We start from the raw sequence: 15,950 nt of genomic DNA, 5'->3' as shown, positions 1-15,950 counted from the left end.
TCCCGTTGCCTGCAGTGTGGACTGATGCCAGCAAACTCAGAAGCACCCCAAGCAGCAGCAGCATCGACAGAATCACCAGTACAAGGCAGATGAAAGCCAGTCGCATTTCTGAGGGTTTTCTGCAGCAAATGGCCTCCTGGATTCGACCACGGTTGCCGCAGCAGCACCACCCGCTTCGGCAGGCGCTGCAAAATCAGATACTGCTACGCCAGCACGTAAAGCAGCACAAGCAGAAACTCCTGTGGGAACGGACCACCAATTCCCGTTGCTGGACGTTAACCGGGACACCACTCCATATTACAGCACGGAACACTGAGGTTTGTGGTCCACTTGGAATGTGCTGCTATTGCTGTTGCACTGGCTGTATTTTCCGTTGCTGCTTAGACATTCCTGTTGCTGCCTGCACGCCAAGGTTTGCCAGTTTCTCAGTGTATTTCTTGCTTTGCTGTTTCCTGCTGCAGGGAGTTCCTCGGCTGTCAGCTGTTGCTGCGTCAGGCCCCCGATACGCTGCCGGTGCTGCAGCTAGCGGAGCTGCCCGTGGGTTGAACTCTTTCATCGGGAATTCACTGCTTCCGAAAAGCTTACGCATGAGCAGCAGCATCTGCAGTGGCAGCACAAGAAACATCACAAACTCTAGGGACAGTGAATGTGGGCATTGGTCTCCATTGCGTGCTGCGGTGCCCGCCCATGGGGTTGCCGATGACTTGGAATGCGGCGCGCTGGATTTGAATTCCCTATGTACCTCTGTGGTGAAGGTATACAGCGACTTCACCGACCCCAACTATGCGTTGCCATGGCAGATGCAGCGGCAAGGCAGCAGCACTGGCAGCGGCTTCATTGTCCATCCTTCTGCCGGAGGGGGCGAGCGCATCATCCTCACCAATGCGCACTGTGTGGCCTGGAACAACCGACTGCACGTCAGAAAACATGGGTCAGGATTTATGTGAAGCTGTTGTTGCATCTGGAATTCTTTTTGTCGCGTTGGCTTGGGCTGCTGCTTCTTGTTCACAAGCAGCTGCTGCAGATTCGGCTGCAACCCCCTCACATGCCCAGTGACCTCACATATTGTTTCCCACGCAATGTTGTGCCCACCTCTCCTTCTTTGGATCTAACAGGCAAACAGACTCACTGTCTGACGACTACGTGGCTGTCGGCATTGTGTCTGGCTCGCATTTAGTGTCTAGGCATTATATTTGTGTTTCGTCTGTTCTGGACCTCATGGCTCCATTTTTTTTTATGGGGGGGGCTTCAGCGGAAACAGCGGCATCAGCAGCGGCCGCAGCAGCTGCACCGTGGAAAGCAGCTTGTGTCATTGTTCGCCTCAGGTCGCCGATCAAGTTTCCTGCAAGGGTTCTTGCGGTGGCTCACGAGTGCGACCTGGCGGTTCTTACAGTTGATAATGACGACTTCTGGGCAGATACACAAGGTCTTCTCTTTGGGGAGGTCGGCTGCGGCTGCTGCTGTTGCGGATCCCGTTGCTGTTGCTGCAGACGCCTCCCCAGAGAAAGCCGTGTGGTGGTGCAACTACTATTTATCCTGCTGCTTTTCATTGCTACTGGCACCTTTGCCGTGTTTTCTACTCTCGCGGATGTTGGTGCCGCATATGATGATACTGATGCGACTGTTGCTTTTCTGGTGTCTGTTTCTCAACTGGTGCACTGACGTTTTGATAGAATAAGTACCATTGCTCGCATTGGATGCAGCTCCTTACGCTGTTGTTGTCGTTGATGCTGCAGATACCTGCCTTGCAGGACGGGGTGATCGTGTTGGGTTATCCGCGTGGAGGAGACAATCTCTGCATCACTTCCGGGGTTGTCAGCAGAGTGGACGTTAATACCTATGCCCATTCCAATACTGCGTAATTCCTTAAGGCCCTAAACATGAAACCTTGAACCCTAAGCCAATATTTGTCTGTACTTGGTATTGAGTGTTGATGCGCAAAATGCTGGGTTGCTCCGTAGCGCCGTTGTGCCGCGCTTCTGGCTAGCGCTGCTGTTGCATTTGCTGCTGGCCACTCTCATACAGCTGCGGAGGGTGCCTTTTATGTCTGACCGCTGCGGTGGCGCGAAGTGTCGGTTGCTGGTGCAGTGGGGGCAGCAGCAGCATCGGCTGCATGCTGCAGCGGTGTGTTTGTCTCCAGGCTACTGTGCGTGCAAATCGACGCGGCGATTAACCCCGGCAATAGCGGGGGACCAGCGCTGAAGGGCGGCCGCGTGGTGGGCGTTGCTTTTCAAGGATGCGACGCCTCGGCGGCGCAGAACGTGGGCTACATTGTGCCATGGAACGTCGTGCGTCACTTGTTCGTAGACCTCAGTAGACATCGCAGATACACTGGCTTCCCAGCTGCCGGTGTTCTCTTTCAACAGCTGGAAAACGAATGCATGCAACAGAAGCTTGGCGTCTCGAAGCTTAAGGCAGAGGATCTCCCAAAAGGTAACAATGCCCTATGGACCCTGCCGCTAACTGCCCCAGCTGCTGGTAATCCTGGTAATAGGCCATACGTGGAGGCCGTTTACTTTGGTATCTTCCGCGGGAGCAGCAAAACGCTTAGCTTAACATTGGAGAATGCCATCATAGTTGCTGTCGGAGCTGCTGCTTCTGCTGCTTCTGCAGGTGTCACTGCCAGTGGAATCCTTGTTACGGCAGCCGATGCGTTGAGATCTCGGAACTTTCTTGCGCGAGCAAAGGCAGCTGCAGAGAAGCTCGTAGAGGAGGAAGTGGCACCAGAACCGGCTCCAGCAGACGTCAATTCGGCAGCGCCAGAGACCGGTGCACCTGCAAAGCCAGCAGCAGTAGCATCAGCACCAGTGCGACCCCAGGAGGTTTGTGGAGGTCCAGAAACGGGGACGTCGTGTATGGAGGATGCTCTTCCCGATTGTGGTCCTCTGGCCGATCCCGTCGTTGTTGCACGAGAGGCACTGGCAACAGTGGACAGAACAGCTACTGCTGCCGCTGCTGCAGGCAAACCATTGCCGTCAGCTGCAGAGCGGAAGGCGCTAGTGCACGCGATGCTCGAACAAAAGATCGGTTTGCGACCGGAGGACGTGGTGATGGCAGTTGATGGAGCTGACGTGGCTGGAGACGGTACGGTTCATTTCAGGTAAGACCCTACCTCCCGTGGCCTCGTACGTCTGCGCACGGCACACAGTTTTCTATTTCTTCAGTGGGACGACTCCCCCAGCCTCCTGCTGCAGCCCCAGCTACTAGTGCAGCAGGGTGTAGCTACGGAGCCTTGGCTCACGGGTTTCTAGTCATACATGTTTTGGGGGGCTGCGTACAGGGGCATGGAGCGCGTTAGCGTCTCCCACGTCATCTCGGAGAAGTTCATGGGCGAGACGCTTTCTCTAACCGTCCTTAGGGACGGGAAAGTGCAGAATGTCCTGGTAATTCTCCAAAAATAGACTGGGCTTCTGCCGAGTCACCATCTTTCCTCGACCGGGATCCCAGGCGTAAACTCCTCTAACATTAGAGGGCGTAGACTCTATTAGAGACCAACGTCTCAGTGGTTCATTTATCGCCAGAATGCGATCTGTTCAAGTACTAATTGCGTGCTAAGTATTAAATGTGTGCTTGTACGAGGCTCCTGGTTGCTCCTTAAGTGGTGACGTTATAAATAGCTTTTTGTCCTTAGCGCGTGCAGGGTCGAAGAAATAGGTGTAGTCTTGCCATTTCAGCGCTACTGAGGTGTACACGTGTGAGGGATCCATTCCCAAGGTGCATCTGCTTCTGCTGCACATGTGTTGGGGTGGCTGGTGATGTTGGGAACGCTTTCTCTTGCAGGTACCGCTGGAGACAGAGCGCTCCCTAATCCCCAAACATCAGTGGGGGCGCCCCGCTCGGTACATCGTCTACGGCGGTTTGGTGTTCTGCCCGCTTACCCTGGAGTATTTAAAGGCAAGAAAAGGCCTCGTGTTTCTTGGTGCAGCTCTGCCGTTTGCAATGCAGGAAGTGGTGGTTCTCTGCAGCTCGTGCCCACGTCACCTCCATGCACAAAACTTGATGAGAGCCACATATTCTTGGGTTGCCAACTGCCTTCGTTCCCTCTTCTGGTCACAGCAGCATGCGGCATTTGTTGCACATTATTTGTATGAGCCTTCACTTCGTGCGATAGCGAGGCCTTGCCATTGTTTCTTTATTCGACTCTTTGTATGTAATCAGTGCAAACGCATTCACCTCATACAATCTTCTGCCTCTTCACTATCCACAGGATGAATTTGGACCAAAGTTTCATGAAAGAGCGCCCAGCTCCCTACTGCGGCCTCTGACGGAGGTCTTCGCTACCGTGGAGGGAGAGGAGCCCATAGTGCTGTCGCAGGTTAGGAGTTATGGCCTCAAACCAGTTAGGGGGGTGCATCGAAGGCTTAGTTGCCAGCTTTCAGAAGCAACCCCATTTTGTGCTCCTGCTGCTGCTGCAGATCCTGGCATCTGACCTCACTAGTGGATACAGCGTGCGTAATTGCCTCCTATCCACCGTGGATGGCGCGAAGGTAACGAATCTTCGCCATTTGGCGCAGCTCTTGGGAATCAAAACGACACAACAGCAACAGCAGCAGGATCAGCAGCAGGATGAGCAGCGGCAGGACCAGAAGCCAAATGAGTTCGTTACGTTTGTCCTGGAGGAGAAACTGCAGGTGGTGCTTCACAGAGGCAAAGCCGAGGCGATGCTCCCTGAAATTTTGAAACAGCACGCCATTCATCGGCAGACAAGCGACAACTTGTGAACTGCCACTGCGGCCGTTGCAGGTGCATTTGCATTGGCAGGGTCGCCTACATAGGTGCGGTAGCCTCTACGTACCGGCTAAATGACGCAGTGGTGTTGTCTTCCAGACTAGCTATGCATTAGGGCATGCTTTTTGTGCCCTATTTGACTGCTGCTGTAGCCCAGTATCGCACAAACCACATTCAAGAACTACGTTGTGCTCATGGCACATTCGGAGAACCGAGCCTTGGAGGCCCACTATGCCACAAACCAAACGTAGGGACGCGCGAAGTCGAGACAGAGCTAGACATACACAGGGGCTCCAGGGGAGGCGGGTGAAAAACGTAGCCACAGGGGTGGCTGCGCACGGGTACAGCGAAATCGCTAGGCTCCAGTTGAGGTGGAGAAACACAGAAAACCAGATGCAGACAGGCATAAAGCACCTCTGCAGCAACGAACGAACCTCTCCAGGGAGCTGCTCAAGGGTGGCCAACATTTGTACGATGGCGTCGCCCCTCCACCAACACCAACATTGGTTGTGTGCCTGCCACTTAGAGGGTAGGCGCTGTCCCCTTCTCTCTAAGATTATCTACTTTTCCCATGACGACATTGCTGCTCTGAAGCTTGGTTGCAAGACCAACCTTGCCGTACTGTCCACCGTATATGCCGAGCGAGGTCAACCAAAACTAAAACCTACATTCTTCCCGTTTCTACTGCTCCGTTGGTGGCATTCAGATCTCCCCTTACATTTATCCAAATGCTGTACTGGGCAACACATACGCAAATAATTTATTTTCACCCAAGATGAGGAAGACCTAAATGATTTCGGTTGGCGTGCCCATCGGGGGCCCCGTAGGTACTACACGAGTCTGTGGGGCGCTGGGTCCCCAGAGTAGCCGCTTACAATTTTTTCTAGTAAATTTGCTATTATATTGACGAAAGTTTGAACTAGGATATTACAGTCACCAGCTGCATCCAAAGGGTCTCCCCTCAGGTTTGGTGTTGTTGCCTGGACCATGGCAAAGGTCAAGAGTGAGCTGCCCATTAAACCCTGAAACTGAAGCTTTAACAGCTAGAACCTTTTTCTCGTCTGTACCAGTATATGCGTGTACTAGATTAGACTATCGAAAACGAAGGCGGAAGGGTGAAGCCCTGGACAGGTGTATTTTGCCGGGAACCTGGATTCTTTCGTGTGGCTGTTTGTCAGACACCCGGCTCTGAGGTTCTGGGTTTACCGTTGTGGATTTACGATCTGTAGCTTAGGTTGTGGCTCCCTTGCGGTTTTTCAGAACAGTCCAAGAGGCAAAAGCTGTCAAAGAAGTACAACGTAAGGCTCAGCCTCTCCGCAGCTATGCCTCTCTGGAGCCGTTAAAACGCTACTACCTAGCTCACTTGACGCATCCGAGGCTCTGTATATTGTTGCTTTTATGCAGATACAAAAGAAGGTTCGGGAACATCGGAGGAAAATGCGGAAGGAGGCGAAGACTAAGGGAGGGCCTGTTCGTAGGAGTAAGGAAGGGTTTACTGCTGGTGCTGTCTTCCATTTACATGTGTATATGGTCGCTCATCTGGTTCAGCTGATGCGGCACCTTCTTGCTGCACGACTCAGAGCTTATTCATCTGTAGTCGCTGCTGCCGCACTTTCTTGCAGCACAGCTCAGTGCTTCTTGCATCTGAACTCGCTGCTGCTACCACCCGTATCTGCTTTGTTTCACTCTGTGCAGAGCTGCGGATAGATCCCCCTATTCCAAACTCTTGTCCATTTAAGGCCGACATTATCTCTAATCTCCTGCGGCGCAAGCAGGAGAGGGAGGAGCGGTTGCTGCGGGAGCGAGAGGAAAGACTGCAGCAGCAGAAGAAGCAAGAAGAGGAGGCAGCAGCAGCAGATGTAGCACTGCAAGCTGATGGATTCTCAGATGCTAAGGCAATGAAAGACCTTGCCGACAAGGCAGAATCAGCTACGATGGCGTTTGAAGCAGCAGCTGCTGCAGGCCCCTCTGGTCCGCCTTGTGGCTGAATCGAAAACGCACGCAGCGCCAAAAGGAACGCCTGAGCAGCAACGATGTATAATTGGGGTGCAGATTGTATGGCTTGTTTGTGGGTGTTTTTACAGAAGCTGATCTAGCGTTGCAGTCGATTGAATCGTCCTTGTCGCTGAACAGCAATAGCAAGCAACAACATGTTGCTGCTCTGCACCGGCAGCAGCAGCAGCAGCTCCGGCAGCTGCTTGCAGCTTCAGATATCATCATACACGTCCTCGACGCAAGATTGCCCCTGGCATTTCGATGCGCCGGTCTAGAGAGATGGGCCCTTAGGTAGGATGTGGTGTTCAGTCCTGCCACTCTTTGGTCTATGCGGGCATACGGAGCTGGTACTCAATACACGGTTTATGTTTTCTCAGTGTTCTCCGTGTTCTTGTTTATGCGTCCATCCAGGGAGGGCAAAAAGGTCATTCTTCTGTTGAACAAGGTGGATTTGCTACCAGCTCCCGCTCTTGCAGCTTGGCTGCACCAGCTGCGACGCAGTTCCATGTTCCCCGTGTTGGCTTTCAAATGCAGCAGCAGCACTAGCAGCACTGCAGGGAAGCGGACAGGCAGGTGGTGTGCAGCGGATCCTCTTCGCGCCTCTGATAAACTTAAAAGGTAACTGTAAAGAAACTGATGCTTGGAGTCTTACGGGGACGGCGTATACGTGAAAGGCAGGCTAATAGTGCTTCTACGGATAGCCGACCAGTGCTTGCGTCTACCGTGCTCAGTAAAATGAATGATTTTGCCACCAAACTATGCCACCAAAGGCAGATACACAATTTGAAACCGATATGACAGATAACTGCTACGTGCTCCCCTCTGCGAGGAATTTGTACCCGTAGGTTAGAGTTTAGTGGTTTGGTTGTACGTTGGACTTGCAGGAGCAGCTCACAAGCACTTGGAGTGCAGCCACTGCTGAGGCTTCTGTCTTCTATTGCTCACGCAGCGGCAAGGCCTTCCCGAACGGGCAATGCTGCAGAAACGGCAACGACAGCAACTGCAGCAGGAGACACAATGGCCGTTGAAGGGAACAACACGAACCCGACGAAATCGAACCAGCCCTCGAGCGGCAGCAGCAACGGCAGAAGCAGGCACATCAAGGCATTCATGACAGTTGGTGTTGTAGGATATCCCAATGTGGGAAAAAGCTCTGTGGTGAACGCTCTGACGCGCAGTGTGTCCTCAGCTGGAGTTGCTGCGCTTCCGGGTAGCACTCGCCAGTTGAAATTCGTAAAACTTGATTCTCATACGCAACTCATTGATTCTCCTGGAGTCCTCTTTGCTCCACCAGCTAAAGAGGAGGACACTGCGAGAATCCTGCCGCACCCTCTCTCCTTGATAGCCATGCAGCAGCAGCAATATCAACAGCCAGAGAAGCAGCAGGAGAAACCGCTAGTGGCATCTGCTTCCCTGTTGCTGCAGTCGCTTCTACCAGTCCCTCAAATTCCGGAGCCAGAGGCCGTTGCTGAGGCCCTAATCGCAATTTCAAGCGTCAGTGCACTGCAGCGCCTATACCAGCTCCCCTCCTTCACGACCCCAAGGGAAGCGCTTCAGGCGCTCGCACAACGAAGAGGCAAGCTTCTCAAGGGCGGAATGCCAGATCTTCAGGCCGCTGCGAAGATGCTTCTGCAGGAATGGCAGGAGGGCCGCGTGCCGTACTATTCTTTGCCTTCGCGCTTCAAAGAGGTAGTTAGTTGCATTTGCGGCACCAGCTATCTTCCCTGTATTCTGGTTGCATTTCCGTTGACGGATCTTCTTCCTCATCACAAGCTACAACTGCATTTGACGGTGTGGCTTTACAATGTTCCATCGCTTGCCTCACCTTTTTCTCGCTTTCTCCTACTGAGACCTCGTCAGCCTCTCCTTTTGGCGCTGCGCATGTAGGAGCCCGTTCGCCTTCTAAGTGTCAATGGGGTGGAGGACGAGGCCGTCGTTGCACTGCATCAGGAACTTCTGGATAAGCAGCTGGTCTCACTTGGACTTTCGCCAGAAGAGACAGCAACAGCAGCCGCAAGCCAGCAGGCGGATGGCGTACCTGAGGTTTCCCACACTTCTTTTTCAGTGCATGGCGCTATGGTAGGTTGTTGCTGCAGATTCTGGAGTAGCATATGCCACATTCCGGTCGTATTTGCCCCACGAAAGACACTTATTGACTGTTGAGCGCTGTGCGTATCCCGTTTCCCCTGCGAGACTGAACAATATCCCGTGTAGTAGGATAAAAGGGCACAAAACGAAGGTGTTGCTTGGCATCCGCAACTGTTTTATCGCACCTTCCAGCATCTGAGCTTCGTCGAGAGAGTTAGCGGACGGAATTACCCCTGTACAGATGCTGTGGTTGAGGTTTCCGCAGCGGCTCATGTTCAGGGACATTGTAGCCACTAAACGACAGAGGGAACAAGAGCGTGCTCAAGAAGGGGTGAGGCGGCGGGCTCACAGTTCAGACACTGCTCGGCACGGTTGTGAGCTTAGGTGCGTAGATTAAGAACATAAGTTAGGCCGTCTGACGTTAGGTGTACGGTGCATTGCGAGCAGGGTTTTGAGAGGATGGAGCATGTGGCTCTTCGGCAGAAGCAGCGCAAGGTATGACGTTCTGCCTGCGCCTACGGTTCGCTGCTGGCATCCCCTGCAGCAGCATTTTGCTGTGATTGTGAAATCCTCTACCATGCTGATGCTAGAACCTAAACCCTGTACCCGGCTTTCTGCGTATTCGTGTTTTTTCAGCTAGAAAAGAAACGGCGACGCGGCGAGTCAACGTCAGTATCCATGGAGGTGTGTTCGCGTTTCCTTGATGCAGATATTTTTTCCGTCATTACAGGGATGCTAGTTCAGCGATAGGCCTGTGCTGTTTGGATGCGTGCGTCTGCGGCACTGCAGGAAGACAAGGTGCTTGAGGAGCAGTGCGAAATGGCCTGAAGCGCAGCAGCAGTACACAGCCCGACAAATATCACAAGCAAAACTAACGGCAGGCTTTCACTGCTATGCGCTGTTGGGGTGGGGTGGGATGGTGGTCAAGATGGACCACTTCCTTTACACCTAATTCTGTCCTGACTGTTGTGCCAACAAAGTCAGGAAATCCGCCTTTTTGGATTTTTTTTTTGCTTCAATTTTGAGTCGTCTATCGCAGACGGCCGCGGTGAACGCTGCAGGCCAGACTGGCATTAGAAGCTAGCAATTCATTAGATCTTTAAATACAGACGACTGGTGTTTCAAGTCACAACTTCAGGCACAGTAGTCCGTTGTTTGAATGTCTAGCCAGAATAGTATTGCAGGCCAACTGTCTGTGGGCAGCACGGTGCAAACAGAGATTGCTTACTTCCCGTCGCATGGGAGGATGCATAAGGATTCTGCGTAGGTCATGCATTCTCCTGGAACCTAGTGAATGGCGTTGTAGCCCCGTCCGTCAGTAGGGTGTGCCTGTTTTGTAGTAGCTGAAGGCCAAACAAGGCTTTAACTAGTGAGTTCGTTGTTTGACCGTGCAAAGTGTGTGCAGTGTTAGGGCATGCATCTTAAGGTACACTTTGATATCTGAGCATATCTGGTTGCTGTGCAGTCTTTTCGGCAAGGAGTGTTGCAAATAACATCCAGCTGCATTCTTTTCCCAGACAGGGGCTCTGAGAAATGAGTCAGGTCTAAGTACGAACGCTATCCAGGCGTGTGCGGATGTACTACCAGGGCAGAACGATTTGGCAGAAGAGCGTGCTCATGGAGGAAAACGTGCCTGCCTTTACAGCCACAAAAGTAGCAGAACGCAACGGCTCTGAGCAGTTCTAAATTAAGCCGTTCTTTTCATCCATGTACCAGGAGTTGGAGCTTGCAGCAACTTCTGAGGACAGGAGATTTGCACTGTCGACACTGAGCTTGAGATAGAAGAGGCATTTGCAACAAACGGCGCTGGTTAGTTTTCCCTTCCTCGTTCATGGGAATTTCTTCCGGTATTCCTAGAAAATTGTGGATGTGTTGGCAGCATTTCACCACTATCAAAAAAAATCAGTAGACGAAGTAGACCGTGGGAAGGAGCGGACAGGCACCCGCTAAGCCTCCATGAGTCTATCCAGTGAGGTGCTTTTGCAACCTAACCAAACTTGCCGCACATCCACGATGGGATGTGCACCTGAAGATTGATTCCTACGCAATTTTTGGGTGCTTCAGCTTTGACTCTATCGCTTAAGTCTTGAAAATAAGTGGGATTTTGTGTTTGGAGCGGTTTGTACCGGTGTGGGCAGGTCCGTTGCCGAGAATGACACGAGTGCGGGCGTGTGAACAACTTTCCAGTTGAGGGAATGTTGAGGTCCAGATGAGGGGGAGTAGTGGAGGTATTATTATGTTGCAAGGCTGTTTGCTGCAGCTTTGCTTTGCAGTGATTGATCGATTGGCACTCTACCGTGCGCTCGGCTGCATCGCTGTTACGTGGGTGGGGCAGACTGTCAGGTGTGTGCATGGGGTGTCGCGCTTTGAGGGACAGGGAGGCAAGTACCGACATTGGGAGTTACCTTGAAACCTATTAAGTACAGGCATGAAGTAAAGTAAGCTAGCGTTTGGGGAGTGTGTGTGTTCTCTGAGGCAGGGCAGGAAAAAGGAGCTTTTTCAAGAGGGCGCTCCCCTAAAGAGAGACGTCACTGCTGGTTGGTCGGTAGCCCTGCGTATGCAAGATAATGGAACATCTACATTGTCTGTATATCTGCTTAAACGTTGAAGTAGTTTGCCATTAGAAGACATCAGTTTTCTATCGGTTAATAGACGGTGCACCTAAAGTAGGAGCAGCCGTGCACTGCGGTGACAGCGGCGGTGGGATCCCTCGGCGTTTTCAACGCAGACGTTGACAAGCTTGAGTTGACAATTTTTAAAGCCCTGTTAAAGGCACTTTAGAGTTGGTACCTTAAGATTGAGGGGGCAGAGCATACAGGAAGTGACCCAAGAGGTAGATCCATCCTGCGGACAATCCGCGGCTCGGTATTGCAACACCCTGGTGACGAACTGTGGGGTAGCGACCATCGAGCATTTGGGTACTAGGCCCTATGCTAGAATTTTTGGCATAATGATAGGCAATGGGAAAGCTTTGTAAAGCGCAGGGTGGGGCTCAACGCCTGCGGTTTTCTTGTGTCTTGTTCGGTAAACTGAGGGGAGCGCCGTCTGTGCGAGGCAACAGGCAAGCGCTCTAGGATCGACGAACTTCAGAACTGTTGAAGAAGGTTCTTTGAGTGCGGACGTTTTGTTTTACCTCCGAATAATTGTATTTTAACGTGCAAACGTCTTCACACTCAGTTTCTTTAGGCATTGTTATTATTATTCTCATCATCATCATCATCATCTGGAGACCATGCGACTCCGAAACACGCTAGGAAGGCTCGAGGCCTGATGCATTTGAACTCATCTGAGCAGTTGCACTCAGAAGACACTCATTTTGCTGCATGTCTTTCCTTCTCCAAAAAGGATGGACTTGGCCCTCATTCCGTTGCACGAGTTGCCGTCCTTGGAGACTCGGGGTAGCGTTGAGCTCTGGAGATCCTTTCCGGGCAATACAGCAGCACCGGAACAGCTCAATATCGGCGCGTCCAGGCGATTCACTGGCAGAAGTGGTGATATACCAACGGGGCGGCATCTAAAGCGGGTCAAGTTCACCGTGGCTTCATCGTGGGTCATTTTAGCTGTGCTTGTGGGAGTGTCCCTGCTATTTGTTTCACTGTGTGGCAGTGCACGAAAGATCCATAGGGGTGCAGAGCAGCGGAGACTCGCAGGTAATAGTGGTTCTAAAGACTCCAGTTCGCCGACAAACCCGCATTTCTCTGAAGACGACTGGATTCCCCTCAATGCGGATGAGCTCGCGAATCTGTGTGCCCAAGTGGGGGATTGGGCACCTGGATTTGTCCCTCATAGTTATCTAAGCCCTTCAGTTGGTATGCCAGAAGTGCCTTCAACCTCAAAAGAGCCCAGCGAATTCTCTGGGGTGCTCCGAAATGAGCAACAGCCCCATGAGGCCATATCCAAACAGCATAAAGGCAAGCGTACTCGGCAGGGAGGTTATGACATATTGGGAGAGAGTCCTAATAAGGTTGGTAGGCTCTCGCACCACCTCTCCTCAGAGACAGGTGCCTTGACCGAGGGCAGGACGCTGCAAGGACTGACAGGGGGTGCTCAACAAACATCAGGCATCCGCCTGACGAATTCCAACGTTGGACTGCTTTCAAATGTACATACCCTTATTGTTCATCAGGAAGGGTTAGGAACTCCATTGGTGGACCTCAGAGCTGTTCAGCAAACGCGTATTGTGGACCAGGAAGGAGAACATTCGTCTCCAACTACCCGTCCTGATTCCTCTTCTGCTCCTAAAGGGACACTGTATTGCTTCGGGGATTGTAAACAAGCTTCAGTGTCCCAGAGCGTGCTGGTGCCTTTACTTCGAAGTGATCCTTTCGGCAAACAGGGACATTCTTCACAAACCTCTGGCAAATCCTTAGCATCAAAAGCGCTCACGAAGTTATTATTGCCGGTAGTACATAAGCATCCTTTTGTTCGACAACCTGTTTTTATGCCGAATGTGAAAATTGAAGACATCGAAGTGAAGGTCCCCCAAGCTTGGATAGCAGACGAACCCATAGCCCACGTCCTTCGGACGATCAGACGCTTGTGTCTGAAGCCGGCCCTCAACCATGAGGATGCAAATGAGCTGATTCATGCCTCCATTACCCTAGCCCAGCGGGCTCTGTCGTCCATGACTACGCCAGTTGACCTACGGGCATCAATTGCCGTAGCAGCTTTAGGACGTCGCTTTTTGGTTTTCAATGCTGTTTATCCAGCTTTCAAGCTCATGAAAGGCAAAAAGTATGCGTTGAAGAAATTATGGGCGGACCTTGTTGATAAAGTTCCAACCGTGTATGACCGTGCCCCTCGTGGAATGACTAATGCCAAGCATAAATTCCACCATCAGTTGGCGGAGCAGCTGAGCGACGCGCTGGAAGTGTACAAGAGTGGGTCTCAGCCTTCCGAAAAAAAAATCCTTGACCTCAAGCGCAAGTTGTTCTGCCATGAATTCTCTCCCACTTGTTTTCTTCGAGAGTCTTGGAATCAATGGAGAGAAGATGACGAGCAGCATAAGGACTAAGGACTGTAATTTCCCTTCAATGAAATGGTTGAATTTGTCACTCTGCCGCACAGAACAGTTGACTCAGCCTATTAGGACGCAACATGACTCTTACTGGCTTGTGTAGACTCACTTCAGCGAGTGTAGACCAAATCTTGCAACGCCATAATCGAGTGGATCTGCAGAACAACGGCAAACAAAATCCTGGTAGGTATTTTTTTGAAGCTTTTGGTGGAATGAAGGCAATCCAGTGTGTTGGAGGTGCCTTGCAGCTGTAGCAACAACAGTTGCTGCTGCTGCTGTATGGTAATGCAACCGATGCAGAAAAGGCTTGCAACCGACCAGAACCTTACCCCTATAATTCTTGGCTTCCCCATTTCAGCTACTGCTTTTATTTGAAGTGGTCCAATCCGTCGCGCGAATTTCAACTATCTCATGTTGTTTAGGGACTTCAGAACTGTAGACACGGAACTTGGACTTGATGCCAAGGCACAGACGAGTAGCTGTCGCACAGGCCCACCGTGGGGGTAACAGATATGAAGGCTGAAATCACAAGAGTTGTTTGTAGTTATTTCCATTGGTACTGCCCATTTATTGACTGTTGTATTTTTTTGTTGTAGTGGCCGTTGCCAGCAGACTCGGCACCCTTGCTGGGCCACCTGTGAACGCGTGAACTGGCGTCTGCCCCTCATTGTGATTGTTTTAAGCTCAGCAGTGAGTTACACAATTGGCAGATACGTATGGGGCTGGCCACGACACGGTAGAATATGTGCTAACCTGCGTTTGCAGTGGCGCATTTGAGTTTCAAAATTCAAGGAAAAATAGGCGATGGCCACTGTGGGGTGCTCTGTGTCATCCCCCGTGGTACGCGTGGCATTTTTGCTCGTAACTGGCGATACATCCAACTAGCCCGAAACTCGATAAAAGCCCCTGGTACATGCCACGAAGTAGCCTCCAATAAAAAAGGAATGAAAAATAAGAAGAATTTGTATCGGTTTTAATAACCTGATATTACTACGTATTTCACACTTCACGACAATACACGGAAAACGGCGAAGCTCTAACTGCTCGCATAAAATGAACTGTGTTATTCTTGTGTTGGAGGAAGCATTTTGGTGGGCACTGTCGGGGGTCCGCCAGCACTGGCTACCGGCTACCGGCGGCGATAGGTGTCTCTTCCTTGTCGCCATTACTGAAGAAAGGCTAACAGATTCGCAGGGCGCTTGGTGACCGACATGGAGGCCGAAGGGGATGATAGTCTAGGTCTCTATGGGCTCCGAGTTGTACCAAGGCAAGGCAGTGGCCCATGAAGCATGGGCTGAAGAATATACTATCCTGGTATTCAATGCCAACACTAAGATATGGTCAAACGAATTCGGCTCTACTGGGCAGCTGACTCTCAAACGTATAGCTCTGCGTGGGCGGCGCTGCTAGCAGTAGTGGCCGCTGGAGGAAGTCTCCTCCCCCACCCATATGATGGTGTGGGGTAGCTATGTGGATAAACATGAATTGTTTTTCCCAACTTCTGCGTTTGCCAAACATGGCTCGGACTGTCGGGTTCCCAAACAGATGAAATGCTCGCACATCTCCTGTATCAGAGTCAGTGAGGCAACCAGTAACCGCTCATTAGGGCAGAATCGGGCAACAAATGCTTTTATAGTTGTAGGTTCCACTAAACTGGTGCTCCTATTCGAAAATAAGGAATATCACTCTCCCTAGTACTGATATTTGAACTGCTGGCGTTATTCTCCCACACCGACTCTTATACAGTTGCTGCTGCTGCTGCTGCTGTTTACCTGGCAAGGTGTACCGGGAGAGCTTATTCTCCTAACCCTGGTCGTCCCAGCTGCTAGTGCAGCAGCTGAGCTCAAATGGGATACTCTCCCTATTAGTAGAAATATATAAGCTTGTCTGCATTATTAAGCGTTGGAGGGTGCTAAAAAGGTCATGGATGGATCGGAGCTGTCAGTCCCGCACCTCCCGCTGTATTTCACAGAATGAGCATTCCTTCGCCCACCATATATTGTACAGGCCATGGGAATGGAAAAGTAACAGGGGAGGATCTGAAAGGGCTTAAGTCTCAAGAGTCTTACACCTTCCGTCACACAAAATATCAGAAAGTGTGCTGATTGCTGTCAACGCTCAA

General features: G+C 51.5%; 3 protein-coding genes across 3 annotated transcripts; all 3 read left to right on the top strand.

The window, feature by feature from the left end:
- Positions 1-1,218: 1,218 nt before the first annotated feature.
- EMWEY_00000390 (DegPtype protease, related) lies at positions 1,219-4,721 on the top strand (the record flags this gene model as incomplete). The annotated part of the gene is made up of 7 exons (XM_013481237.1): positions 1,219-1,443; positions 1,752-1,858; positions 2,141-3,100; positions 3,281-3,383; positions 3,781-3,968; positions 4,159-4,315; positions 4,416-4,721. 7 exons carry the CDS (start codon positions 1,219-1,221, stop codon positions 4,719-4,721), a joined length of 2,046 nt encoding a protein of 681 aa, XP_013336691.1.
- Positions 4,722-5,715: 994 nt separating this feature from the next.
- Positions 5,716-9,639, top strand: EMWEY_00000380 (GTPase domain containing protein, putative; the record flags this gene model as incomplete). Its single annotated transcript, XM_013481236.1, has 10 exons — positions 5,716-5,731; positions 5,989-6,026; positions 6,133-6,202; positions 6,424-6,699; positions 6,813-7,014; positions 7,135-7,341; positions 7,608-8,412; positions 8,611-8,802; positions 9,259-9,306; positions 9,601-9,639. 10 exons carry the CDS (start codon positions 5,716-5,718, stop codon positions 9,637-9,639), a joined length of 1,893 nt encoding a protein of 630 aa, XP_013336690.1.
- Positions 9,640-12,157: 2,518 nt separating this feature from the next.
- On the top strand, positions 12,158-13,825 carry EMWEY_00000370 (hypothetical protein, conserved; the record flags this gene model as incomplete). The annotated part of the gene is made up of 1 exon (XM_013481235.1): positions 12,158-13,825. One exon carries the CDS (start codon positions 12,158-12,160, stop codon positions 13,823-13,825), a length of 1,668 nt encoding a protein of 555 aa, XP_013336689.1.
- Between the last annotated feature and the right edge of the window lie 2,125 nt (positions 13,826-15,950).

The sequence above is a fragment of the Eimeria maxima genome, genomic scaffold, assembly GCF_000499605.1.
Source record: "Eimeria maxima Weybridge genomic scaffold, Emw_scaff3, whole genome shotgun sequence".
Lineage (NCBI taxonomy): Eukaryota > Apicomplexa > Conoidasida > Eucoccidiorida > Eimeriidae > Eimeria > Eimeria maxima.
This window is presented reverse-complemented; position numbering and strand designations above follow the sequence as displayed.